At 38.2% G+C, this 27,975-nt stretch overlaps 2 protein-coding genes across 9 annotated transcripts in view; one reads left to right on the top strand and one right to left on the bottom strand.

The window, feature by feature from the left end:
* SMC4 (structural maintenance of chromosomes 4) overlaps positions 1 to 2,017 on the bottom strand; it is a 34,049-nt gene extending 32,032 nt beyond the window's left edge. The window contains exons 1-2 of one of the 3 annotated variants that reach the window (XM_082458377.1): positions 1,886 to 2,017; positions 613 to 756 (exon numbers count right to left, since the gene is read on the bottom strand). In XM_082458377.1, coding sequence (XP_082314503.1) covers positions 613 to 751 — 139 coding nt within the window. In that variant the 5' untranslated portion in view covers positions 752 to 756; positions 1,886 to 2,017. Of the gene's footprint in view, positions 1 to 612; positions 842 to 1,885 lie in introns of those variants that run through there. The other 2 variants (XM_082458379.1, XM_082458378.1) reach the window with 2 other exon arrangements.
* A 111-nt stretch (positions 2,018 to 2,128) lies between these two features.
* The window catches only part of IFT80 (intraflagellar transport 80), a 116,420-nt gene continuing 90,573 nt past the window's right edge, over positions 2,129 to 27,975 (top strand). For 2 of the 6 annotated variants that reach the window (XM_082458403.1, XM_082458401.1), the window contains exons 1-4: positions 2,129 to 2,503; positions 14,817 to 14,902; positions 17,771 to 17,990; positions 27,156 to 27,266. In XM_082458403.1, the coding sequence (XP_082314529.1) occupies positions 14,864 to 14,902; positions 17,771 to 17,990; positions 27,156 to 27,266 (370 nt within the window). In that variant the 5' untranslated portion in view covers positions 2,129 to 2,503; positions 14,817 to 14,863. Of the gene's footprint in view, positions 2,504 to 14,816; positions 14,903 to 16,859; positions 16,982 to 17,770; positions 17,991 to 27,140; positions 27,267 to 27,975 lie in introns of those variants that run through there. The other 4 variants (XM_082458402.1, XM_082458405.1, XM_082458404.1 and 1 more) reach the window with 4 other exon arrangements.

The raw sequence follows: 27,975 nt of genomic DNA, 5'->3' as shown, positions 1-27,975 counted from the left end.
AATCTGGGAAATCCACAACCACTTGATTCCCTGCTCCCTGTCTAAACAGGTGGTTAAATCCTAAGGCTCTAGATCCAACTCTCTCCGTATCGGTGAGAACCTGGAACCTTAACTTTGGACACTCGCGAGCTCTAGAGACACTGTCACAGGGGTTTCATGTCATTCAGTTCCTGGGCTCACAAAAGCTACGGTAGTTTCGAGTAAATTATCATCTTCTCTTAGCAATTTAAGACCACGAAGGTGAAATTACAGGGTCAAGAAACTTTTCATCATATTATAACATACAGTCAGGCTGACTCTGTCTGAAAAACAGTCCACTAGCCCTGGCTGACCGTGTCGATTTCCATGGAAATAGAAGACAATGAACAGAAATTCAGAATTGAAGCTATTTACTCGCCCCCATCCCCTCCGGCACCGTTACACCGATACTGCACATTGGCTAATCTGTGAAAATCGCCAAATCGCTTTCTTGAGCGGCTCTACCGGACCTTCAGATGTCAACCCCGCAGCCCCTCTTGTCCGCGCCCAAGAACACCAGCCAGTCCTGGGTTGGGCGCGGATGCACCCGGGTCTCCCCCGCGCTTGCCCGCGGCGTCGCGAAGGGCTACTCACCTGCGGTGGCAGGCGCGAGGCTCCCCGCGCGGCCGGGCGGCGGCTCGGGCTCCGCGTCGCTGCTGGCGCCGTCCGGGGACTGCGGCGGCCCTTCCTCTCTGCGCCGGGCGGTGGAGGGCTGGGTGCCTTTACGGGGCATGGTCGCTGGGGCCGAGGGAGAGCCGGGAGCAAGTCGGGCCGTGGGCCCGTGCCGGTACGTTTCCCCCACCCCGGCCCCGCGGTGAGACGGGCTCAGCCCCCCACCCCGTCCCACTCGGGGAAAACTCCGTCCACCCGTTTTCGAGAGCCCCGTCGTCAAACCCCGCTCAACGCCAGCGGGTCCTCGAGAAAGAAGGCACAAAAAACTCAAGTGCCAAGAAGGCGGGATTCGTTTTCTTAAGTCCTAAGCAAGTGGGAAAACCTAGACGTGCTTGGGGATCTAGCAAGAATAGAGCAACTGCTTAGGTTCTTTTTACTTTTTAATGCCCCCCGCCGTCCGCCCACAGTATAAGTGTGAAAGACTATTCTAATGTAATTTCTAAACGAAGCAATTCCCATACGCTAGCATTTGCGGACATTCCCACGCTATCTGGGCTACGGATGCAAGCGCATAGATTCTGAGAGACAAGAGTTCGTTTGAGGGGCTATCTATCACCTCTTCCCAGAGCAGCGAAGACCCAACTGGCGGCGAGCCGCCCACTTTCCTCTCCCCGCCATTTAGCCCTCGGCGCAGCGGACGGCCCGGGGTCTTTGAGGTCTGCTCTCTACAGTCCGGTCGGGTCCGACCACTCGCGATTTTCAAATCGGAAGCCGGCAGCGCCGGCTCCGGTTCAATCGCCTTGAGGTGGCAGGGGTCTGTCCCTCCGGGGTCCGCGGCCGAATCCCGTTGGACAATAAACTACGAAAGGTCACCAGTTAAGGGCTCAGACCCGGTGGTTAGTCCCTTGCGGGAAGTGAGACGGGCAGGGGGCCCCGCTAGAGTCCGACCAAGACCGAGATTTCTGAGAAGAGGTCCGCGAGGCTGAGAGGCTCCCCCCAACCACCCCCCCCGGGCCCCCAGTCTCCTGAGCAACGCTTATGTAGCTCAGAGAAGTGGCGCCCGGGAGAAGCGCGCGGGAGCCTCGACTGCCGGGGAGCGGCCGAGGGGGGAGGGGTGACAGCGAGAGAAATCTCCCGGCGGCAGCCTCAGCCTAGACTTCGGCTGCTCCAACTCAAGGCCTCTACTTTCCAGGAGCCCGCGGACGGGGCAGGAAGTAAGAGTGTGACAACCTGATCAGGAAAAGAAGTATTTTACCTGCGGGATAGTCCACTCAGACCAAGGTTGGAAACGGTTGCATACCCCCCGCTCCTACCGGTGTTTCGGCTTCGGGTCCTTCACTCGAAAATGGCGCCTAAAATACAAACTCGAACGGAAATTCGTTACAAATGCGCGCAATGCTTTCTGGGAACCACTAATTTGAAAAAAATGCGGCGATTATCGCCGCCATCTTCTGGTCGCTTATGCGCATGCGCGAACTGCTGGCGGGACCTAGGCGGCAGGGGACGTTTTCTATTAAGTGAAAAAGAAAAGCGAAACAATGTTTCCCGTGGGCCTACGGCAATAGCACTCTTATAAAAAATATGTTTTAAAAAACCTTGAGAATTTTGAAAAATATAAAAAAAATAGAGTGGGGTTCCGCCCACAGCTAAAGGCAAGGCTCAGTCGTCCAATGACGCCCCTTAAGGAGAGGGCGAGCTCGCTGAGGGGCGGGGTCTAGGGCCTGCTCGGGTGACGCCCGGCAGGGAAATATCGCGGGAAGAGGGAGTGAGCTTAGCTCTTAGGAGTCGCTATGGTGACAGGGAGGTCCGAGGCTTCTTGGTAACTGGTCCCACTTCTGTGAGTACGATCGCCACCGCTTTCCTGGCACTTAAGGTAAATCTCTTTACCTCTAGGCGAGAGGTGAGGAAAGGGTTTGGAAGTTGTAGCCATTACTGGATCCACCTTCCCTGCTATGAGGGTGTGTGCGGAGTGGAGCATCAGTTATTTTCCGTCTCCCTGGGGGCGGTGCGGCTCTGGACGTAGCTTTTGGGATGAAAAGGAGGAAGACCTGAGTTTGGAGGGAGTAGAGGGGCAACAAGGAGAAGAGAAGACCTGGATTGGTGAATGATCGTGTAGTGAAAAGCAAAATAATGATTTCGAATTATTGGTGTTAGGTCATTAATGTCACTAGTGAAAGGGGGTTTCGCGTTTTTAAAATCATTTGGCTGAAAGACTCTGTAATGGAAGAAACGATTTGCTGGTGTCTGGGTATGAGAAAATTATTGCTCAGCAAATATTTCTTAAGTAGCTTTTGTATACATTGCACTGTTAGGCATAATCAGGATTATTAAGCAAGTATTCCTGTTCCCAGAGAATCTAGTTTTGTTAGTAGGTTTTTAAGCAGGAGTTTGTGGATCTGGTGGTAGGTGATTGGGCTTCAGAGGAGTTCATACCACCTCTTCTCCACTTACCACCCCCGCCCCGTCCCCCGACCTCGAAATCGTATACAAAATTCTGTGTGCTTGTGAATTTTTCTGGGGAGTTGGTGTTCCCAGAAGTTTGATCAGGTTCTCAAACGTGGTCCTAATCCCTCAACGATGTTAACCATTAATTGATTTGACTATGTCCAACAAGCATTTATTCAGCGGCTCTTAAGTACTTGACATTGAGAACTGGGAGCCTCTTTTATTCCCCCTTTTAACTTTTGCATACTTAGGACTTGGCTTACTCAAGGACCAATAAATCTGCTTTATGAATGAATTTACATTGTCATTCTAAGTAAGTAAGTATGACTCTTGCCCTGAGGAGCATATTCAGGTTCAGTGTTTCTCAAGAGGAGGTGTGGAGGACACTCCCCTCAAGTGTAAGAATTTGGTGAGGTTGGGAGACTGGTGTGATTTGAATAAACATTGACTTGATATTGTAATATACCTTTATATTTGAAGTTGAAAAAATTATTGTTTTCATAAGACAAACTACAGACAATAAAGCTCAGTGGAAAAAAAAAATTGGCTGGTAGGTGTACCAGAAAATGTAGCAATCAGTTCTCTTTGAAAACATCTGGAATCTTTTGGAATTTTGCAGTCTGTAAAACACTATTAAAACTGAGTTGGAGAGATATTAAAATATGAAAAAAGCAAAGACTAGACCAAATTGAGTTATGTATATGGGAGACAGCATGATGTAGTAGAAAGATGTTACAGATAACAAGAATCCCAAATCTCATCATTTTTTTAGCTACATGCTTAGATAGTTTACTCAATTTATCAATCTCTGAGATTGTTTATTATAAAACCAGCATATAATACCTACCTCATAGGATTGTTTATGATTGTCTAGCACACACACTATATGCATTTGGTACTGCTGTGTTTATGACGTTGACCTTATTAGGGTATGTGCTAAGGATGAATAATGGGATGTCAAGTTAGAAGATTAGTTTATGAAGGGTTTTGAAAGCCAGGTCAAGGATGTTTTCAAAATACTAGAAAAATTTTGAGCTAAGGAATGACTTGGTAAAAAAAAATATTAACAGTAGTTATGTGGGATGTGTAGAAAGGGAAAGAGACTGAGATCAGGCACGGCTTAGTTAGATTATTACTGTCCAGTCCTCCATGTAGGAGGTGCCTATGCAGTAGAAAGGTAAAAATCTGGACACATTTTGGGGTAAAATCTATAGCTTTTGTAGATTTTAATGGTTAAGAGTCTGAACCCTTAAAGTTAGTCAGATTCTATTTTTTGTGAATCCCTGGATTAGTGATGTGGGGATAAGAAAGATAAGTCACAAATAAATCCTAGTTTTACTGCCTTTGATGGTTGCTGTAAATAATGATTGGTCTTAGTGACTGATAAGACATGTAATTTCAGTAAATCAATAAATTGACCAATAGCTTTAGATTTAGTTGAACCTAACCATGCTCCACTCAGAATAAATATTTTTTAAACAGGCTTAAACCAGGTTGTATAACATAGGAAAGACATTCATAACAAACAGCTACAGTGGAGACAAATCTAGAGTGAAAGTAGGACACTCAGAAAAAGTGAAGAAGTGATTTGAGAAGAGATTAGGATCACAAGAAATAAATACTTGATTGATCCCTGCCAGTACTTTGGATAAAAAGAAGCTGGTCCAATTGGGATGGACTAGGTTACAGTGATCCTGGAAAGTATAACCAAGTCTCATCTCTCTCGTCAAAAATCATCTACTAACAACCATTATCTATAATTTCAGGCAGGCTGAGAAGAGAACGCTTACTTTTTATATTTCAAAAAGTTGTACCCCACAGGAAGAAATAAGAATAAGTTCAAGGGGAAAAATTGGAATAGAATTAAAATTAACATTTGCAATTCTTTAAGTGCATAGTTAGATTTTGTCATCATTATAATAATATGTGTTTTGTCTACCTTCTAATGTGGTTACAGCATTTCATAAAGTCTGAAATTAGATTTGTGGGTAAATGTTTAAAATATTAACAAAGTTTATAATTAATTGTAAATATTTGGATTAATTAGACATTAAATAATAAATCAAAATGAATAAACATGAATTTATGTAAGTAATGTATAAATACTTAGAGAATATTGTTCAAGATGAATAAATTGGATATAGAGACAAGAGAGAGAGTAATGAATATTCCTCTTGATAATATAAGCCCCCTAGAACACTAGGCTTGTTGAAACTCTCACCTATCTTAACATAGAAAAAAATGGGAAGTGAGGAAATGGAGCAGTTTTGGGGGATGGACTGTTTTGAAAAATGAGTTTGTTTTTATTCATATAGGTTGAGATTAGGAAAGGTATATACAGTGGGCATTAGAGGTGGAGAATATAGTTCAGGAGAGAAAATAAGGTGGGATAGAGTTACAAGAATAGTTGGGAAACTAAAAATAGATTAGATTTTTAAGGTTGTGAGTAGAGAGAGGATAGCACTAGAGAATGTACATTCTTAGAATATAGGAAGAAGAAATAATTATAGTAATGTCTCAGATAGGACTTTGTAGATTACAAGTGACAGAAAATCCGGACTTTGTAGATTACAAGTGACAGAAAATCCAATCCAAATTGTCTTGAGAAAAAAAAAAATTAGCTTCCATAACCAAGAAGTTAGGTGAGTATAACTGGGTTCGGTGTTCAAACAAAGACACTAGGATTGTGTTTCTTTCTTTGTTCTGCTTTGCATTTCCTTGTCTTGGCATTATTCTCAGGCTTCACATAGTGGTCTCTGACACCTCCAGGCTCTCCCCTTGCCATGGTAAGGTGTTACAGTAACTCTAGCCTCAAATTTCCTAAACTTAAAGACCTAGGGGTTAAGAAGTGTCTTTCTTCCCCATCTTTTAGTTAAATAAAAGTTTCTATTGGAGATCTCTAATTGACTTAAGCCTAAGTCTCATGCTAGCTCCATTAAAGCCATATGGGCTAAGAGTGAGGAAGTGGTGCTCCAAGAAGAAATTCTTTGTAGCTAGGAAAAGAGTGAATATATGCAGGGTGACAAAGACACCAATTTTCACTATAAATAGCTAACAATTATTAAGTTCTTACTATGTTTCAGACACTCTACTGGACATTTGTAAGATGCCTTTTTTTTTTTAACCTCATGTCTACTTTATCGCATTTAATCATCATAACCAACCTGTGAGGTAGGCATTATTAACCCCATTTTGTATACAGAAGAAAACGGAGTGCAGTATTTGGAAGATCTCTAGGTGAGAGTTTCAGTAAGAAGTGGGTCAAATGCAATGGAAAGTGCAAAGAGAATGAGAATGGTGATCTTATGAAAAAATAACGTTTATTAGGTTTTTTTTTTTAATGCAGAAATGCATAAAGAAGAAAGCAAATTTGGGCCATAATCCTATCATTCAGATAATTCTATATTAAAAATATAAATGTATAGGTAAAATATTATGAACAGGATAAAAACTTCAAACTGTATAAAAACATATAAAATGAAAATTAAAAGAGTCCCTTCTCACCCCAGTGTCCCTAACCTCATGAAGGTCTCCGTTAAGTGTCTTGCATATCTTCCGAGAAAAATGTTTTAGTATCCACTAACTTGAATATATATCCCTCCCTTTTTTTTAACACAAAAAGGATTGAGTTATATAATACTGCTGTATACTTTGTTTTTGTCATTTAACATATTATAGACATCTTTCTGTATCAATACATATAGATTCATCTCGTTTTTTAAATAGTTGCACAGCACTCTAGTTTATCAGTTGAATGTGATTTTTTCTATGCTAGTTGATGAATTAAAAGGATGAATTAAAGATGACTACTTATTTTTAAATTTGTGAATCACATGGTTTATTGGCTAGAATTTATTAGGCCATCCTGCAAAAGGATTATAAATATAACCAATGTGAATAATATTAAAGTACGGTTGGCAAGAGCTAGCTCTAATTATAGCTAAAATTGCAAGGAAATGTAAATACCACTGCATATATCAATACATACACTTCAGATACCCACAGGAAGTGGAGTGGCGTGGAGGTTGGAGATCTTTAGTAAGTGAACTATACTGCCATTCGTAAGCCTGTTCCATTGCTTGTTAGGTGTTGATTAACTTGTCCCTGGAAATGGTGAACCTGCCTCTGCCTTCCCTGCCGTATAAGAGATCTCAGCTCCAGTCTACAAGTGGTTTTATGATGGGACCAATCTGAATAAAAGATCTGCTTCTCTCTCCCTCCTCTCTTTACTGGAAAAGAGACATAGGAGTCTAATCAGAGCTATCAATTTGGAAAACTGTTGATAAAAATTGTACTTTTAAAAATAGGGCCTTGGGTAGTCATCAGCAAACCATTAATTTCAACTGTTAATATCAACACCCAAGGGTTAGCCAATATGCAAATGACCCAAACAGAACTCGGTATAAATGCACTTGTGATCTAGCTCTTGGATTTCTTATCTCTCCTACACATTCTTGTTTACTTCCTAGGCTTTCTGCTACCTCTTATCTATAGGTACATTCTTGCTGACAAGTCATACCTTCCCTCTTTCCTGCCTAAAATTTTTCTCATTTTGTTAGTGCTTTTACGTTTTAGTTTTATTTCTTAAATCTAATTCATTTCTTTTTTCTTTTTTTGTAAACCATCTTAACAACTTTTAAGTGTACAGTTCAGTGGCATTAAGTACGTTCATATTGTTGTGCTACTGTCACCTCCATCCATCTGCAGAACTCTTTTCATCTTGCAGAACTGAATCTCTTTACCCATTAGATAGAAACTCCCCTTTCTTCCTTCCCCCCAGGCAACCACCATTCTACTTTTTGTATCTATGAATTTGACTACTTTAGATACTTCATATAAGGGAAATTATATAGTATCTGCCCTTTTGTGACTGACTTCTTTCATTTAGCATAACGTTAAGTCTAATTCTTAACAGTAATTCTTAATTCTATTTTCTTGGTTCTAATTCTGTTCCATGTTATAAATACTTATATCTGGAACATGCGTGTGTAGTCTATGATGAATATTTAAATTTCTAGTTTTTGATAGTACTGTATAGAGTTCTGTAATAAACAGGCTTGTATAGTTTGTATATGTATCTTGATGTACATTTATATGTATATGACAAATTCCTATGACTAGGAATTCCTCCCAGGGTAGGTTCCTTATATATACTTCCTTTGAATCAGTAGCTTCTAACTCAAAATACGACACAGGTGTGTCAGATTGGCAAAGCCTAGGTAATTTGCCTATGTCCTAGCTGTAAGGAGGGCTAGAGAGGAAATAATTTGTTTTTTATTTATAAGGTAGGAAATTCCCCAAAGGTAGAAAATGTAGTCAAAAGTGTTGGTGGTGGGGGGAACAAAAGAATCAATGACCGTTAGCACCAGTTTTCCTGCTCTTCAATAATGTATGTGACTAACTGTTTCTCTGTATGCCAGGGCTGGGTTCTGGCTGGGTTTTTGCATTTGGCCACTTTGACAACAGAAAAATGGTATCTAGTTGTTTTCATTTTCATTTCTTTAATTAAAATTGAGACTGTGCCTTATTTCATGTTTTTGATTGCCCACTGACCATCTGTATTTATGTTTCTGTGAACTGTCAATTTATAAGTGTTTACAAAAAGAAGTACCCCATTATCAGTGTCCTTGATCAAATGACTTCATAGGGGACCATGCTGTCTTAGTTATCTTCTGTTTCTATAGTATTGCCAATCGATCCCTATCCACTGGTTCCTTCTCCTTTGCCCCCAAACATGCTTCTTACATAGTATGTAAGAAGAAAAATGCAGAGCCTAGTGTGCCTGGAGCAGTTTGAGTGAAAAGAGAGAGGAAACAGGAGATGAGGTCAGAGAAATGATGTTGTCTATTAGGGCTCTCCAGAGAAAGAAGAGTTAATGTTGAAGTCATTAGTCTTAGGGCTAGAAACTCGGGCAAAATTTCTGTGTTGTGGTCTGGCAGCAGAATTCCTTCTTCTTTGGGAAATCTTGGTTTTTGCTCTTAAGGCCTTCAACTGATTGGACGAGGCCCACCCAAATTATGCAGGGTAATCTGCTTTACTTACGTCAACTGATTGTCGGTGTTAATCACCTCTAAAAAATAGTTTCATAGTAACGTTTAGTCTTGTGTTTGCCCAAATAACGGCACCATCTTGCAGCCAAGCTGACACATAAGATTAACCATCACGATAGGAGTCCAGATCAATAAAGGCTTTGAACACCATTGTAAGACCTTTGTTTCAGGGACTTCCCTGGTGGTGCAGTGGTTAAGAATCTGCCTGCCAATGCAGGGGACATGGGTTCAAGCCCTGGTCTGGGAAGATTCCACATGCCATGGAGCAACTAAGCCCGTGTGCCACAGCTACTGAGCCTGCACTCTAGAGCCTGCCAGCCACAACTACTGAGCCTGTGTGCCACAACTACTGAAGCCTGCGTGCCTAGAGCCTGTGCTCTGCAACAAGAGAATCCACCGCAATGAGAAGCCTGCAAACCGCAGTGAAGAGTAGCCCCTGCTCGCTGCAACTAGAGAAAACCTGTGCGCAGCAATGAAGACCCAATGCAGCCAAAACAAAACAAAACAAAACAAAAAAACACCTTTGTTTTAACTCTGAGTGAGACAGGAAGCCATTGGAGAGTTTTGAGTGGAGAAGCACCATGACCTATTTTAAAAGTCACTTTGGCTGCTATGGTGAGCATAGACTGTGAGGGGTTAGGAGGTCAACTAGGAGGCTATTATAGTTCAGGGTAACAGATGATGGCACCTTGGACTGGGGCCATAGTAATGGGGGTCATGAAAATCAGGTATTTTGAAGATAGATCATACATACAGGTTTTGTTTTTTACAAATTGGATTTGGAATGTGAGAGAAGAGTCAGTGATGATTCCAAGGTTTTTGGCCTGTGCAACTGGAAGGATGGAATTGCCATTTACTGAGATGGGTAAGGCTGTGGGAGGAGCAAAGTTGGAGGAAAGATCAGGGGTTTGATTTGGATCTTAAGTTTGAGATGTCACACATTCAAACAGTTGTCAAATAATCAGTTAGCTATAAAAGTCTGGGATTCAGTGCAGAGGTCTGAACTGGAGATATGAAATTGGGAGTTGTCACTAGGTAGTCAGTAAATTTAAACATATTAAGCCATGAAACTGGGTGAGATCACCATGGCAGTGAGTACAGATACAGCAGAGGTACAAGGATGAGTGCACAGTTTAAGGTTAGGGAAATTAGGAGAAAAGGCTGGGGATATTTATTCCCTCTATAACTCTGCAATTCCTTTCCCTCCCTAAACTGCCTATTAAAGTAAATCCTAACAACCTTATTAGCAGGATTGAAAAGGAATTCCCACAGAGTTACATGTGGTCCTAGCAAGACTGCCCTTTCCTGTCTTATAAAACTCTTCATCAACACTACAAACCACCTAAGACAACAGTTCCAGGAAGAAGGCTACAATTTAAATTGATTATACACCTTCCTGTATTCGATCATTGGGACTATTCCATCATACCTTACAACCCTGTTTACCTCCGTCTCCACATTCGAGACTCTTAATTCCCTGCATTAGTTCATTATTAGGTTTAGCTGTTGATGACAGTAACTTAAACACGATAAAACTTTATTTTCTATCACTTAAGAGGCTAAATAGGACTGATAGGACTCTCTACAAGGTCAAGAATCTTGGTTCCTTTTATCTTGTTGCTGCATTATATATGGTCTTGATGGCATGACAGGGAGAGGGTTACTCTTATTTTCCAAGTTTTTATTTGCCAATAATGCTGATTTATATAACTTTTATAAGAGGTAGTAATGTGGATTTTATAAGAGGTAACTCATTTACTTTTCATATTACCACTGTGGGTAACCAATACTGTTGGGTAGAGTTATCTACCCCCCTCAAGATATAAGTTCCAGATTGGGCCACGAGGTTGATGGTGTTGTAATATCCCCATTGGGTTTAAGAATTGTTAATGTCCTATGTGGCTACACCCAGTTTCAAGGGCAGTTGAGAAATGTAATCTTATTCTGGATGGCCAGGTATGCAGCAAAAATTCAGATTCTTCTACCACAGATGTAGGGATGAATGAAAGAGGACAGCTGGCTGTTTTTACCATCTCCCACCATCTGTCCCAAACTCTTAGCTCTTCACCATTTAAATCCTACTACTCTACCTTTTGGAACTGACAGTATGTCATTGGCCAAATCTGTGTTCTCAACCTTTACTCTAAAACTTCATAGTTTTACCCTTTAACTTCACAGTCTAACTTAAATCTGGTTGTTTCCTAAGGAAACTGCTTTCCTCTTGGCTGTTTCAAATGGAGGCTGTTTTGCCTTCCAGACTCCCATGTGTCAGAGGGCCTTGTTTCTCATTAGTGTTTCTGCACAACTGATTGTCTTCCCCTTTCCTCTCTACAATCCCTTAGTCCCTTTGAGATAAGTCTTGTGAGATCAAACTGTTATCTACTCTGCCTTTTTGTAGTCGTCTACAGATCTCTGCTTTTTTCCTTGTTCAATGAATAGTATTTTAGCACCTGGGTAACTGTGTCTGTCTCCACCACTATTCTTGTCATTATTCTCAGTGATTTAACATCCTGAAATCAATTCTTCCGTTCCCTGGCCTCTCAGTTCCTTGACCTTGGCCACCCACTTTGACAGTCTTAACCTACTTCATCATTACCAATATCTCTACTCTCTCCCAAAATCTGTTTTAAGCATCTCATTGTATATCTCCACTTGTTTTTCTCTAGTTTACTTCCTCTAGAATCTTAATGCTGACAATTCTTCAGGCTTCAGTAGGACTTCTAGGCCATTGAAGCTACTACCTTTTCAAGATCTGCTGGGTAGTCTCATCCCATGGCTTTGAACATGATCTTTGTGCTGATAACCCTCAAACTGACATCTCAATGATATCTCCAGCTCTGACCTCTTGCTTGACTCGAGACTCGTATATCCAATTTCTCCTTGAATTCTTCACTCGGATATCTATTAGGCACCTTAAACTTAGCATACCGAAAACAGAATTTTTATATCATCCCTTTCAACCTGTTCCTCCCTTAGTTTTCTTCATTTCAGTAAATGGCAACTCTTTTGTACCTGTTGAAACTTTAGAGTCATTTTTGACTCCTCTTTCTCTTAAACTGAATTCATCAACAAATCCTGTGGAATCTTCTTTCAAAATATATTCAGAATATGACTGCTTCATATTATTTGTACCACTACTGCCTTCCTCATCAATCCACTTTCATTTCTCTTCTGATTATTGAAATCCTACCTGGCCTCCCTGCTTCCAGTTTTGCTCATTTTTGCTTTTTTTTGGTCATACCATCCATAGTGTCATCCATAGTGACACTTTAAAAAATTAAGTCAGATAATATCACTCTACTGGCTTCTCCGTTCATTCAGAAGAAAAAAAATGGAGCTTTTATTGTGGTTTTCCAACCTCTATGTGATCTGTGTCCCTCCCTCCTCTTCCCCAATTTCCTGCCATCCCCTTCACTCACTCTGTATTGGCCATACTGGCCTTCATGATCTGACTTAGCATTAATGATTTAAAAGCATAACTAGCTACTGTATTTAGAAGAGTTTGAAGGGTAAACGTAGGAGCAGGAAGATCAGTTCTAGACCTACTGAAATAATTGAGGATGATGGTGGCTTTAGACTTACGGTGGCGGTACTGAGAAGTGGCCAGATTTGGAGTATATTTTGGTAGTTTGGTGATCGGATTTCCTGGGCGTATTTTTTCCTCTTAAGCGCCATGAGTGTTAACCCACGCTGGATCAAAGACGACTTATAAATGATTTTTAGTAGCAAAGGCATAGTTGCTCCTGTCTGCTCCCTATATAAAGTTGCAGAATAGATTTTTCAATACTCTAGAAATTTTCTTTTATTCCCCCTCCCACCCCACCTACCACTGACTAGTCAGATCCTTGGTGACCAATGCTTATGGGTAGATAAAAACACCTCAGTGCATCCCCAGGCAGCTCTGCACTTCCCTGAATTGGCTGTGCGCTAATACTACTTCTCCTTTATTCCTCTATTCAGTCTTACATCAGAATGCCCATATCCTTCATGCAGATGATCTCAGCTAAATAGGATGTATGCGGAAGAGCTTTCTGAGCAAAAGAGAATCTTCCCAATGTTAGGATGCCAGCCTCCTCTTTCTCTGATTCCTTGGCACCATGTTTCTGAATAGTTGCAGATTACTTTCTCATGGAAAACGTACTGCGTTTACTATTTATATGGGATAATGATTTCTTTTGGTGAGGAATGATTCCTAATTATTATGGATTTCAGCACTTTGAGGTATTTTGATATAGGCTACATCATGCCTTTAAAGTTTCTGAATGTAATTGTATATTCAGACTGTATATATGTATTTTTTTCTTGTCTATTATGTTGTTTCTTATTTCCAGAATCAACAATTTATCTGCCTTTATTCTTTTAAAATCCTTATAAGCTTAGTGAATTTGAATTATTGTGAAAAAGCAGCATGTTTTTACCTTTTTCCCCCCTCTCATTGAAGGAGGTCTGATAGAAAGAAGGAAGGAGTTTTGAGAAAGGTGCTAAAACTCCTAAGGACGAAAAGTGAGCCTTAGAAGTGTGCCTAGGAGAAATTGTTTTCTTGCTCTGGCTGCTATACACAGATTCATACTTTTAAAGTTGAACATAAATCTTGTTAAGTGAACTGGAGGAGAGAGGTTTCTGACCTTAGCTGCATATTGACTGGATAGAAAACTTCAGATTTTTTTCTGTGGTCTTAACAATTTTCTCCCCATTCTCACAAATTTATGAGTACAATAAGTGAAAAAGGTGCTTTGAGATAAAGCTGTATTTAGCACCTTGCTAATCTAAAAGTCTTCTGGATTTGAGAGAATGAGAAATTATCTAAGATAGGCCCACTGAATTCTTATCTATAACTCACACCTTCTTTGATGTAGTTAGCAGTAATTTTCTACTTGGTGAAGAGGATTTTTTTCCTTTAATTACACTTTCATTTATTTTTTTCTCTAGGCTAGTGATATTACTCAGAAAGAATCCCACAACTATAAATTGGATTCAGACAATTTAGCATTTTCTTGATTTGTATCTTTTGATAGCATGGTTATTTGAGAGAGTGTTACTCTTGTTTTTCTAAATTTTTGTTTGCCATTTACATTGTGATTTTTATATAGCTTTTATAATGGATTTATTACCTCTTTTTTAAATAACTCGCTTATTTTTCACTTTGCCACCATGGCAACCATAACTGTTGGGCAGTGTATCTACCTCCAACAAAATGTAAATCTCAGATTGGATCACTAGGTTGATGATGTCATAGTATTCCCATGTGGGTTCTATAACTAAAGCTCATAAAAATGTATCTTCGCCCTCGATCAGACCTTTGGAATTTATTTTATTGTATATCCATTCAACAGGACCAACATTGATCTGCCATTGAACAGTTCCCAGTTTAAAAAAATCTTTTGATTAGGCCTCAGGACAGCCCTTGGAAATTATTTACCTGGCCAGATTTAGTGGCGTTCTGTACTTGTAGGACTGTTTTAGGCAGGTTGTAGAGGACTCCTGGCATCCAGCCCAAGGCCTCCAATCACTCACTGACAGAATTAGCACACTGACTAGTTTTCTTCCTCTTTCCATGTATTTGTTGCCAGCAGGATTGAAAGTGTTTTGGTGTCCTTGGGGTGCTAAGATGTTTTGTTTGCTTTTAATTTTTTGTGTATATATGTTTGTTTTTAATGCAGATTCTATATTTTCCCCCTTTTATTTTTACAGTGAATACAATCAAGTGGCATTTTAAAATTTTGCTGGAAGGTGGAGACATGAGACTGAAGATATCTCTTTTAAAAGAACCAAAGCATATCCTTTTAATACTTATAAACCTTATTGTGATCATCTTACTATAGTATTATTAAAAGTTTTCTTCTATGTTTGTAGTCTAGTTGGATAATGGATTTTTTCATTCCTTTATTGGGAGTTGCGCTAAATTGTTTCTGAAATATTTGAGGTCTTGTGTTGCAGGTAATTCTCCAATGCAAACTATTTGCTCTAAATCTTACTTTCAAATTTTTATTGACATTTTTCTTACTCTACTTAAGTACTACTATACCTAAGTACATAAAAAACAGTTCTTGTTTAGTCTAATAAAATCTTAAAGAGAAGTTTTTTAAAAATCAAGTAATTTATCTGTTGGTATGATCTAGTATGTTTTCATTGAGTTCTGCTCTATTTCTTCTTACTCATGATAAAGTGGAGGGCAAGCTGGGGAAATCTGAGCAGTTAGACCTTTATTATTTCACGTGGGAAGGGGGCAATTATAAATATTTCTCAAACGCATGACCTTATATTTTGTCAGCAAGAACTCCCAGTTATGTGTCAGGAAGATATGATAGGCCCCTTTACCTTCATTCTAAGTTATTTAGACCAGTGCTTCTAAAAGTATCATCTGTGGACTTTATTGCAGGTCTGTGAAGGGATAAGTACAGAAATTGAAGGTAAGAAGGAAGAAATTTTTGTAGCAATTTGATAGTCACAACATCCAAATATAAGATCATTTTTCTAGTAATTCATTTTTATTTTATCTTAGAAAATGTTGCAACAGATTTGAAATAAAGAAAAATAGGATCCTTCAGAGATAGAGAAGCCCTGTTTTAGACATTTGATCAAACGTTTTGAATTAATATTGTCTTGTCTGCTTTTTTTACCATTTGAGTGAAGATATAATTCCTTTTTTTTTTTTTTTTTTTTTTTTAGAAGTGGTCCCTGATCAGATTCAGGTCCAGTTGCTTCTCGGAATGTTTTGGTGATATTCTTTTTAAAGTTTAATTTTTATTTATTTATTTATTTATGACTGTGTTGGGTCTTAGTTTCTGTGCGAGGGCTTTCTCTAGTTGTGGCAAGTGGGGGCCACTCTTCATCGCGGTGCGCAGGCCTCTCACTATCGCGGCCTCTCTTGTTGCGGAGCACAGGCTCCAGACGCGCAGGCTCAGTAATTGTGGCTCACGGGCCCAGCTGCTCCGCGGCACGTGGGATCTTCCCAGACCAGGGCTCGAACCCGTGTCCCCTGCATTGGCAGGCAGATTCTCAACCACTGCGCCACCAGGGAAGCCCGCGATATAATTCCTTTTATTTCTCCTTAAATCATTTTTATTCTCTTTTAAAAGTGTGCCCTCAGGAGTTCATGCTGCTTATAATCTTATAGATTTTGACTATGTCTATTGTCTGCTTTTACCTTTTCAAGCTGAAGAATAACAGTCTTTTTAGACTTTCTTATTCTGGCAGTCCTCTCATTTCTCCTGTAATTTTAGTTAACTTATTAGTTTGAAGACATGTCACGTATGTCTGATGTGTACTTACATCAGTTTTTATGAGGATAAGCTTAATATTTTTTGTTTTGGGGAGTGTGTGTATGTGTATTTTCTTTCTTTCTAGATTATGCCTGACACTCTCCCTTTTTAAAGGTTTTACCTAACATTGTTTAAGCTATAGCACTTATACTGGAAGAATTTTTTTCAGTAATGGTCTAATGGCACATCCAGATCCTTTTGTTTAGATTCTACTTTGAATTCTGAGTATTCCAATGCCACTTTATTACCTATTTGTGCAGTCTCTTAAGAACTTTCCATAATTTCTTTTGTACCTTTTTGGTTATTTTGCTTAATCTATCATATTTTGAAGTATTAAAAAAAATCTTAGAACATCCCAGAATAATTTGGCACATAGTCTCTTTCTTTTTCCTTAGAGTTTACTGATTGCTTGGATGAGCCAATAGAAAGCATTGGTGAGAAGATAAGGCAGTAAAATGATTATACAATAACAACAAAAGAGCAAACAACCCAACCAGGATAATGTGGTAATACAGAAATCCACATATAAGCAGGAGAAAGCATCTCAAAAATGATAAACTGAAGTGCCTTCTCTAGATACACAACTCTGCTAGGGTAAGCAACCTGTTCTGATGGTGGAAGTGAGGGCTACTTGAACACCTCAATTTATAGAAATCCACTTGATAAATCAGAGACCGAAAAAATAGGTTAAAGTAAGAATTTTAGGGTTCATATCTTACCCATATTACCCTGTAGGTGCAGTAAATTGTAATTGAATTACTTCCTGAATTTAATGTCAGGAAATTTGGTAGGATTTTAGTTTCAGCTGTTAAGCTGTAGTTTTTTTCCTAGGTGAATTATTATAATGTGTCATTTAAGCAGGTATTTTACTGTTAGATTTCAGTCTTATTTTAACGCTTGATTTTTGAAAACTTTTATCAAAATAATACATGCTTATTCTAATAACTTAAATGAAACAGATATATGTAAATAAAAAAAGCATAGTTCCCTTTTCTTCCCACTTATCCCCCAATGGGTTAGAGTCAATCCTTTCATCCCTTTTGTTCTGTTAGATGTCTTTGTGTATCTTTTGCCTCCTTTATGGAATACTTTGTAACACAATTTAAAATTTTTCACATAGTCAAATCTTTCTTTTTTTCTCTTTTGGCACCTGGGTTTCTTATCTTGCTTTCCATTCTTCTTACAACTGTTTTGATAGATGCTTATTTTCCTTTCCTTATATGGAAAAAATATGAAAGTCATAAAATGAAAAATAGGCTTAGAAGCTTGAAACATTTGACCCTATTTTATACTCTTCTTATAATCTGCATCTGAAAAATATTGTATTTATTAAGACTGAAGACTTTTGTGTGTGTTTTATGTCTCCTTAACATGGTGACACATCAAGAATTAGTAAGCTGTGTGGGCTGGAATACTGCTGAAGAACTGTATTCATGTAGTGATGATCACCAGATAGTGAAGTGGAACTTGTTAACTAGTGAAACAAGTCAAATAGTAAAGCTGCCTGATGATATTTACCCAATAGATCTTCACTGGTTTCCGAAAAGTTTAGGCATAAAGAAACAAACTCAAGCAGAAAGCTTTGTTCTCACAAGTTCTGATGGTAAGTTTTAAATAAATGTTATATGCTAATCTTTGTACTTAAAAGACATAACATTTTAGTATGACATGTTTTGAGTTGTTTATCCATTTCCTATGTAGTCAGTTCGTCTGTGTATAGGCTGTATATTGTCATAGAAGAAGGTGAATTAAACTGGCATACACTGGGATTGAATCTGAACCTCTGGCTTTACTTTTTCTGTGCTCACAGGTATTGTTAGGCTTTTATCAGTTTTGGTTTCTAATTTTGTCAAATTTAACTGTATAACATAACCACACTAAAAATAGATGGTACAACACACACTCATTTAGTAAGCTATCAAATATAGTCTTTATTTTCTAGTACATGTTAATTTCTACTTACAGAGCTGGAGATTAATTTGACCATAGTTTTATTATTGGTGAGTAAAAAGCATGATTTTTCTATTTTTTAAGGATATGTTTTAATTTTCAGAGAAATAACTTGAACTGTTTTTCATCTGTATTACACTTTACCTACTATATCAGTTAAGAGTACATTCATCAAAAGTAACAGAAACTTACTCGGCTAACTTATGCACAGATGGAGTTTTCTGGTTTACCTAGCTCCAGGGGTAGATCTTTAAGCACAGCTGCATGAGACCCCTATTCTTTTTTTTTTTTTTTTTTAATAACACATACACAACCCCTTGAGATTTTATTTATTTATTTTTTATTTATCTTGCTGCGTTGGGTCTTAGTTGTGGCATGTGGGATCTTTGTTGCGGCATGCGGGATCTTGCGGCCTGCGGGATCTTTCATTGCAGTGTGTGGGCTTCTCACTAGTTGTGGTGTGCAGGCTCTTTAGTTGTGGCGTGCAGGCTCCAGAGCACGCAGGCTCAGTAGTTGCAGCACGTGGGCTCTCTAGTTGTGGCGCACAGGCTCTAGAGCATGCGGGCTTAGTTGTCCCACAGCATGTGGGAACTTTGTTCCCTGACCGGGGATCAAGCCCGCATCCCCTGCATTGGAAGGTGGATTCTTAACCACTGGACCACCAGGGAAGTCCCCAGGCCCCTATTCTTGCCATCTCTTGGATAGACTCACCCCAAAAGGTGAGCATGATGGCAGCCAGCAGCCCAAGGCTTACCCTACAGGAAAAGAAAAGTCAGCAGAGAGAGTGCTTCTTCCTCAATATCACTTGCAGTCAACATGCAGAGAGGTCCTGGACAAGCTTGGGTCACGTGTCCATCAGTGAGTGAATCATTTTAGTCAAGGGACTGGGACACTGATTGACTGAGCATGGCAGGCCTTAGGCCACCGTGGAAAGGGAAAGAGAAGAGGGCTTTTGTAGCCAGAATAGGAAAGGGATGTTATGGCAAACAATCACATCAGATTCTAATTCTTTTACGTGTAATTTTTAAACTTAGTTTTCTGAATCTTGATTAAATGAGATATTGTGTGAAAGTATTTGGTACAGTGCCTAGCGCTTACAAGAATGACTCTGAGCACAGCTAGAATTTAGTTTACCTCTTATGATAAAATGAAGGGTTGACTTTAAAAAAAGCTTTTAATTTTGTTATAATTTCACATTTATAGAAAGGTTGCAAGAATTGTACAAATAACTGCTGCATATCCTTTATCCACATTCACTAGTTGTTAACATTTTGTCCCATATACTTTATCATTGCTGGTCTTTTCTCTCTCTTTCTCTTTCTCTCCCCCCTCCCCCCCACCCCGCCATACATATACTTTTTTCTGAAACATTTGAGAGTAATTTATAGATATGCCACTTTAACCATAAATACTTCAATGCATTGCCTAAGAATAAGGATTTTCTGTTACTTAACCACAATACATTGATCAAAATCAGGAAATTTAACATTGATGTAATACTGTTATCTAATCTACAGTTTATATTCAAATTTTAACAATTGTCCTAATGATATCTTTTATAGAAATTTGTTTTTTTCTGGTACAGAATAACACATTGTTTTTGTCATATCTCTCTAGCCTCCTTTAATCTGGAGCAACCCCTCAGTCTTTCTTTTATGATCTCCACTGTTTTGAAGAATACAGGCCTGTTATTTTTACAGAATGTCCTTCAATTCATGTTTGTCTGATGTTTCTTCATGATTAAATCCAGTTATACATTTTTAGCAGCAGTACTCAGGGCATCAGATTGGAAGATTCATGATGCTGGTTTGACCCATTATTGGTGACTTTAACTTTGATTATTTTGAAAGGTTGTGTTCACTAAATTAATCTAGTGTAAAGTTAATGTTTTTCCCTTTTAATAAATAATTTCTGAAAGGATACTTTCAGACTATATAAAAATATTCTCTTCCTCCTCAGATTTCCTCCCACTGTCTTGGCATCTATTGATGACTCTTGGCTGAATCATTTATTACTAAGATTGTTGCCAAATGGTGATTTTTTTTAACTCCATAATTTCTTTTATATTGATTTGTTGGTATTTTACTGCAAGGAAGAGCCTTCTGTCTCCTGCCCATTTATTTATTTGTTTACTTAGATTAGACTCATAAATTCTTATTTTATATCTTGAGCATCCTATTACTACCATTTAAAATTTTTGATGTTACAATTGTCCCAGGTTTGGCCAGTGGGAGCTCCGTGAAGCCATCTCAAATGAATTTTCTTTTTACCTGGGGGGTATGTTTCCTCTTCATCTTTTGAGCACTTCTTTGCCGGCACAAGATGTTCCAGGCTCATTTTGTACTTTCCCAGTCCCAGCTTCCAAATCAGCTGTTTCTCCAAGGAGACTTGTTCTTTTCTGGGTGCTTAATGGTATTTAAAAGCCAAGATGAGTGTGCCAGGTGTGCTCATTTCAATGGGATGTGTTTACTTCAAGGCCTTTTCACAGGACAGAGCTAAGAAATACGAATAGAAATGTGTATTAAAATATACATAACTACAGCAATTTCTTCCTCCCTCCCTCCCTCCCTTCCTCCCTCTCTTCCTTTGCTTCCTTCCCCTTTCTCCCTTCCTTCCCTTCCATGATAAAAACCATGAGTTCATTCTGATACCGCCAATTCTAATTCAGCACCACAGGGTTAATTCTAGTCTTTTTTCCCCATACTTGGAAACAGTGAGGAAACTTGGCTCCCACTATTGTCAATATATTTACTTACTTGTTTAATTCTACAATACACAGTAGGTTGTTTCAGAATTGCTAATCCATACTATTGCAAAAAAAAATAGAGTTTAATATTCTACTGTTTTTATCTTTACACTGAGGATATAGAGTCAAAGTCTTGTGTTCAAAGTTACTTGGCATTTCCCCCCTACTAGTGTTGTTGCTATTCATTTAAAATATAGTTAAGTGTATTTATTTCTGTTTGTTTTCCATTTAAGGTCTCCCCTCCCCATCCTTGTTGATTTGATTATTTTTTAAATATGTAAAACATTACATGGATGGTTCCACAATGTCAAAACTATATAAAAAAATATACTCAGAGCAATGTCACTACTCCTACCCACCCAATCCCATACACCCTATTTCTATTTATTCCCTGTATGTAACCAATCCCTTTGGTTCTGGTTTATCCTTTCTTGTTTCTTTTAGCAAAAAGAAACAGATACATGTATATTTTCTCATTTCACCTTTTTTTAATTACATAGAAGGTGGCATACCATATATTTTCTTTTTTCTTTTCTTTTTTTTTTTTTTTACTTTATTTTTGGCTGTGTTGGGTCTTTGTTGCTGCATGCGGGCTTTCTCTAGTTGCAGCGAGCGGGAGCTATTCTTCGTTGTGGTCCGCGGGCTTCTCATGGTGGCTTCTCTTGTTGCAGAGCACGGGCTCTAGGCCCGCAGGCTTCAGTAGTTGCAGCATGCGGGCTCAGCAGTTGCAGCATGCAGGCCATAGAGGACGCGGGCTTCAGTAGTTGCAGGGCGTGGGCTCAGTAGTTGCGGTGCTTGGTCTCTAGGGCACACGGGCTTCAGTAGCTGTGACGCTCGGTAGTTGTGGTGCACGGGCTTAGTTGCTCTCTGGCACGTGGGATCTTCCCAGACCAGGGATTGAACCCGTGTCCCCTGCATTGGCAGGTGGATTCTTAACCACTGCGCCACCAGGGAAGTTTACCATATATTTTCTTTTCATTTTCCTTTTTTTTTTAAATTTAAATTTATTTATTTATTTATTTTTATTTTTGGCTGTGTTGGGTCTTCGTTTCTATGCGAGGGCTTTCTCTAGTTGTGGCGAGTGGGGGCCACTCTTCATCGCAGTGCGCGGGCCTCTCACTGTCGCGGCCTCTCTTGTTGCAGAGCACAGGCTCCAGACGCGCAGGCTCAGTAGTTGTGGCTCACGGGCCCAGTTGCTCCGTGGCATGTGGGATCTTCCCAGACCAGGGCTCGAACCCGTGTCCCCTGCATTGGCAGGCAGATTCTCAACCACTGCGCCACCAGGGAAGCCCTCATTTTCCTTTTTAAAGTCAATAGTGTATGAAGATTGACCTTTATCTGATGAATATGGACAGTAAATATAGTTAGTCTTGATAATTTCTGTTATCTGAGTGTTTCCCTGATTTATTAAGACTACTTAGGTACACTTAACTAAAGAATAGTTGTTTGGGTCTCTATTTCACATTGGCTTTAGGTAAAATACTTTCTGATAGGGAAAAATGTCTAAAGTAAGACAAATATCATTTAAAGATAAATTTGCAAGATTAAAAGTGGGAAAAAATATTATGACCCTTGAGAAACTATAGTGTTTACTTTTATTTTTAGGTTTACTACAAAAACAAACAAACAAACAAACAAATAAGGTAACATAACATGCCACAACTAGATGTAGGAAGAAGAGAGAACCAAAGCAGGGTAGTTGAGTATTTTCTCTTAGGCTGGGATGAGGAATATCTGGGGTCTTGTGAAAGTGAAGGCAAAGGATGATAGTTCAAAGAAAAGAAGTAGAAGAGTAAGACAAGAAACAGAATCCAGAAATGTTCAAAAAAACAGAAAAAGAAATGTTCAAAAAAAAAAGAAAGTGGATGCTATTGAAAGGTGGTCGGTCAAGGGGTTTCTTGCCAGATAAATGTCTGAGATCATTTTATGTATCAATGCTGTATTCTCTGTTAATCAAATACTATAAAAAAGTATTATTCTGGTTTAAAAAATATATAATATGAGATCCACCCTCTTAGTATACAGTGCAATATTTAATAATTTAATATAATTTTTGTATAAGCACAATATTGTATAACAGATCTCTAGGACTTTTTCATTTTGTATGATGTTAACCCAGTACTTAAAAATTTCTTTTTCAAAATTTAGTTCTTTGCCTAAGAGGTTCCCTCTTCTAGTTGGCACCAACTCTCTTCTCTTGATTTTTCTCCCCCAAGGCTGGCAAAAATGGTTACGGCTTTTGAGTTTGTTCATCACTCCTCCAGTGTTCCCTTTGTCATACCCCGTCCATCTTCTGTGTTAGTGGTAACATTCAAAAAGATCCATGGGATTTGGGGGCAGGTCCTGAAATACATAAAGCAGACTTTTGCAAAGTATTTTGTCTCACCAATAATTCTCTCTTCAACATTATTACTTCTTTTTGAATATTTCATGCAGCTGTATCCTACTTTTTAGAGGAGATATTTCTTTCTTTGACAATGTATTGCAAGATTTACATTTAAAAAAGAATGATTTAAAATGCATTAGGGGAGCTGCTATGTAAAGGAATTCTGGTATAAAATCTTTTGTAAAGCCAGTAAACACTCCTTAAATTATATTTAGTGAAAGTTGAATTTTTTTATACATTGTATTAGATATCTTAAAGTAATCCTCATATTCTCTTATTAGTTAATATGTACATTTAAAATCCCACTTTAAAAAGAATTTATGTGTTCATTTCTTTCTGTCAGAAGTTAGTGGTTACCGATCTCTGGCGTTTTGCAACCATCTGCCAAAACATTTCTGCTATTAAGCAGTCTGCAAAAGTGCTCATGTGACCTTTTTCCTAGCACCCTATTTCAAGCCTTCTCATGTTTCCATAGACATTTCTTAAGGCATTTCTAACTTTAAGAAATGTGTTTCGTGTAATTTTAATCTACTTACTCTGTTCTTTTTCCCTTTTATAACATTTTCCTCTTTTTAGTTTAATTTATCTTTTATTTAATAATAAGAGATGAATTTTATACCCTAGGATTTAAATATCCATGTTTTTTACCCAAATCATCCATTGTTTAATCAATGAATTGTATCAATAAAAGAATAAATGTAATCAAATGTATCGATTATATTCTCTTCCTGACCCCACCCCTAGCAAATGATTGGAAATAAATTATTTGCTTTCTAGTTTTGGTCTAGCATTTTTAAAAGGTTATAGAAAAGCTGGAGAGAAGAAGAACCAAAATAGTTAAAAGGATAACTGTGTTTTTTTAAATTTTTGATATATGTAGTTTTATATTTATGCTTTACTCTGGGGGTGCTAGTCAAGCAATTTGTAACAATCAAACTACAAAGACCAAAGATTTATTGAGTGTCAAATCTATGCAAAGGGTTGGCCTTAGTTGTCCCAGTATGTGTCTTCTGTGAGGTCATGGGAAGCAAGAATAATTTCAGCACTTGTCAGAAAGTCAGTATTAGATATTTTAGGATAAGAAATATCGGTGATCAAAAATACATAAAATTTCTAAAATACAAAGAAAAGAAAAGAAATTTTCGGACCCTTCATTTCAGGTTCAAGAGCTATTTGGTTAATCTCTTTGGTGATAGATTCACTCATTACATGCAACAATTTAGTATGTGGATATTTTGTGCTAGGCAATATGCTAACATTTAGTGAAACAGATTTGGATAAAGTAAATAATGGCCACTCACTATATGTCATCTTTATAGTTTCCTCTTTTGAGATTTTTTTCCCCCTTGTATTTTCTTTCTAAAGCAATGCATTAAAAAAAGTATATCCAAATTAATTTTAAGTTAATATCATAAAGAACGTAATAGCACAGTTGAATTCAAAGTAATCTTGTTACATTGAAAAATAACCCAGAGGTAAATATAAAATTAAAAGGAAGATATGAGGAAAAGTAGATGGCACTAGTGGGTGGTTAGATGAAGGAAAGGGGTGGTTTATTGATGAGGGCCTAGAAAATGAATGATGGGAAAAGACAGCTCTCAGATTGAATGAGAAAGAAAAGAATGTCAAAGTAGTCCTTTTTTTTTTTAAGTTGCTAAGTATGGTTACTGAGTTGGTAAATTTAACAAATGCTGCTTACGTAAAGCACTATTGCAAATAAAAAATATGACTAAGACATGGCCTTCTGAAAAGAATCACAGTCCAATAAAAAAATGCTGCAACAGAGCTACAAATATTGTGCAATGTGTGTAAAAAGAGAGAATGACTTTATTGATGGGAATAGGTTGGTGGTCAGTGAAATAGCCACAGGGTGCTAAGTGTAAAATATTTTAAAGCCATCTGTATTAGAGCTCTCCAGAAAATGTTTTAAAGCCATCTAAAGCATCTGACTTATTAAATATATATTTTTAATGGATTGTTAATATTCATCCAGAACCTTGAAAAGCCATGTTAAAAATGAGTTCAAACAAAATAAATCCTCTGAGGCAAAATTTGATTAGGCAAGCCACATTATTCTTTTACTACAAAAAATACATACCTTTTTTTTGATTTGGGGAAAAGTTTCTAATTTTACTGTACAGTTGTCCCTCTGTATCCAAGGGGGTTTGGTTCCAGGACCCCTGAAGATACTAAAATCCACAGATGCTCAAGTCCCTTATATAAAATGGCATAGTATTTGCACATAACCTACACACATCCTCCCACATACTTTAAATCATCTCTAGACTACTTATAATACCTAATACAGTATAAATGTTGTATAAATAGTTGTAAGTACAATGTAAATGCTATGTAAATAGTCGCTGGTACAGGGTAAATTCAAGTTCTGCTTTTGGAGCTTTCTGGTTATTTGTTTTTATTTATTTATGTATTGTTTTAATCAGTTGGTTGAGTCCAAGAATGCAGAACCCTTGGATGTGGAGGACCAACTGTACTTAATTATTTTATTACAAATTATATATTATTAGACTTCATGATCATTCAAAACCACACTGATTATTTTTTTGACTTCCTGTAGCACTTATTCTTTGTACAGTTGATTTGTTCCCTTGACATTTCTTATATAGTTTGCTTAGGTCCTTTAAAGTTGTAAGCCTTTTGCTGTTTGCCTATATATGTGTGAACTTTTTGAGAACAGCAACCAAGTAACTTGCTTCTTTTTGTCTACCTGGTGCCTGGTACAGTGTAAAATCAAATAAGGCAAGAATTTGAAAATTTGGGATTATCAGTTATTAAATTAGTTAAACAAGGAGGCCTTTAGACTTGAGGTGACTCTTATGCTGTATACCTATGCAAACCAAAATCTAAGCCTGTAAATGAATGCTTCAAGATTATGAAATTGAAACCTAACGACAGCCAATCACAAACAGCCAACTAGGCTTTAAGTTGTAGTCAATCAATAGTATCCTTACTTTACTTCTGCCTTTTCTCTGTAGAAGTCTCTCCCTGAGCTCCTGTCAGTGGAGCGTTCCTAACCACTTAAAGTTTGGCACTGCTGGATTGCAATTGATTTCTGCACAAAGTCCAGTTTTTGTTTTTGTTTTTGTTTTTTTTTGCCAGCGTGGCTTTTGGGATCTTAGTTCCCCAACCAGGGATCGAACCTGGGCCCCCTGCAGTGGAAGAGAGGAGCCCTAACCAGTGGACCACCAGGGAATTCCCCAAAACTCAATATTTTTTAATATGCCTCAGTTTATCTTTTAACACCATTTAACTATCTTGGTTCCTCTCCTCTACACCTTTCCTAACTTTTCTATAGCCTGTTTTTAAGAAAAAAAAAAAAAAAGCAAGACTGCAAAGTTCTGCTTAAATAGAAGGCTTTCTTGACATTCCTCTTAGCCCCCTTTGGCCATACCCCAGCAGAATTTTATTGTCCCTCTGAACTATCATAGTATCATATATATATTTCTGTCACACCACTTGTTTCAAGGTTTTATGATTTTGTTTTTGTACCTGTTTTCCAATGGATTTGAGTGTCCCTTGAGAGTAAGAATAATTATATTATTTGCCCTGGTATCTCCGATGCCTAGCACTATGCTAACTAGTCTACTAGTAGATACTCAACAGATGTTTGTTGATTGGATAAATTAATTTAATAAAATAGATTTCTCAAGTTTAATTTCTTTTAGGCAAATTTCATCTGATTTCTAAGTTAGGAAGAGTGGAAAAAAGTGTGGAAGCTCACTGTGGAGCAGTACTTGCTGGGCGATGGAATTATGAAGGAACAGCATTAGTTACAGGTAGGTTATCTGCAAAAATGACATTTAAAATGAAATTTTTAAAGAAAAATTTCCAAAGGAACAGAATATTTTCATTTAGCAATAGTGTCTTTCATTGTCTAATAGCAAATAATTGGCACAGTATTGATCTAGACTGCTATATAATGTTATCATTCAGAGTGTCATATTAGTTTTCCTATATGGCTTATGAAGAATGTTCTGTCAAGAAGGTTTTGGAATGGTCAAGTGTGGGGTAAATAAAACTTTTAATTCTTTAAAATTCTAAAATTCAAAATATTCTCATTTAACTTTACCCCCCTTCCATCTCTTTTCTATCTCCTGCCCTACTGCAGGGATTCTCATCTTCACCTATTATATTAGTTATCTATTATTGCATAACAAGTTATCCCAAAAGTTAGTGACTTAAGATAGTAAACATGTATTATCTCACAGTTTCTGTGAGACAGGGAACAGTTCAGTTGGGTGGTTCTGTCTCAGAATCAAGAAGTTGGATGGGGCTGCAGTTATATGAAGCCCCATTGGGGCTGGAGGATCTGCTTCCAAGATGGCTCACTCACATGGCTGTTGGCAAGAGGTCTTACTTCCTCTATGACTGTTGTAGGAAGCCTTACTTAGTTCCTTACAACATGGGCCTCTCCATAGCGCTGCCTGAGTGTTCTAACAACATGACAGCTGGAGCTTCTCCCTGAGTGAGTGATCCAAGAGAGAG

Source organism: Balaenoptera physalus (assembly GCF_965194825.1).
Source record: "Balaenoptera physalus genome assembly, chromosome: 4".
NCBI classification, from domain to species: domain Eukaryota; kingdom Metazoa; phylum Chordata; class Mammalia; order Artiodactyla; family Balaenopteridae; genus Balaenoptera; species Balaenoptera physalus.
Note: the sequence above shows the minus strand (reverse complement) of the source record. Positions and strands in the feature narration are given on the sequence as shown.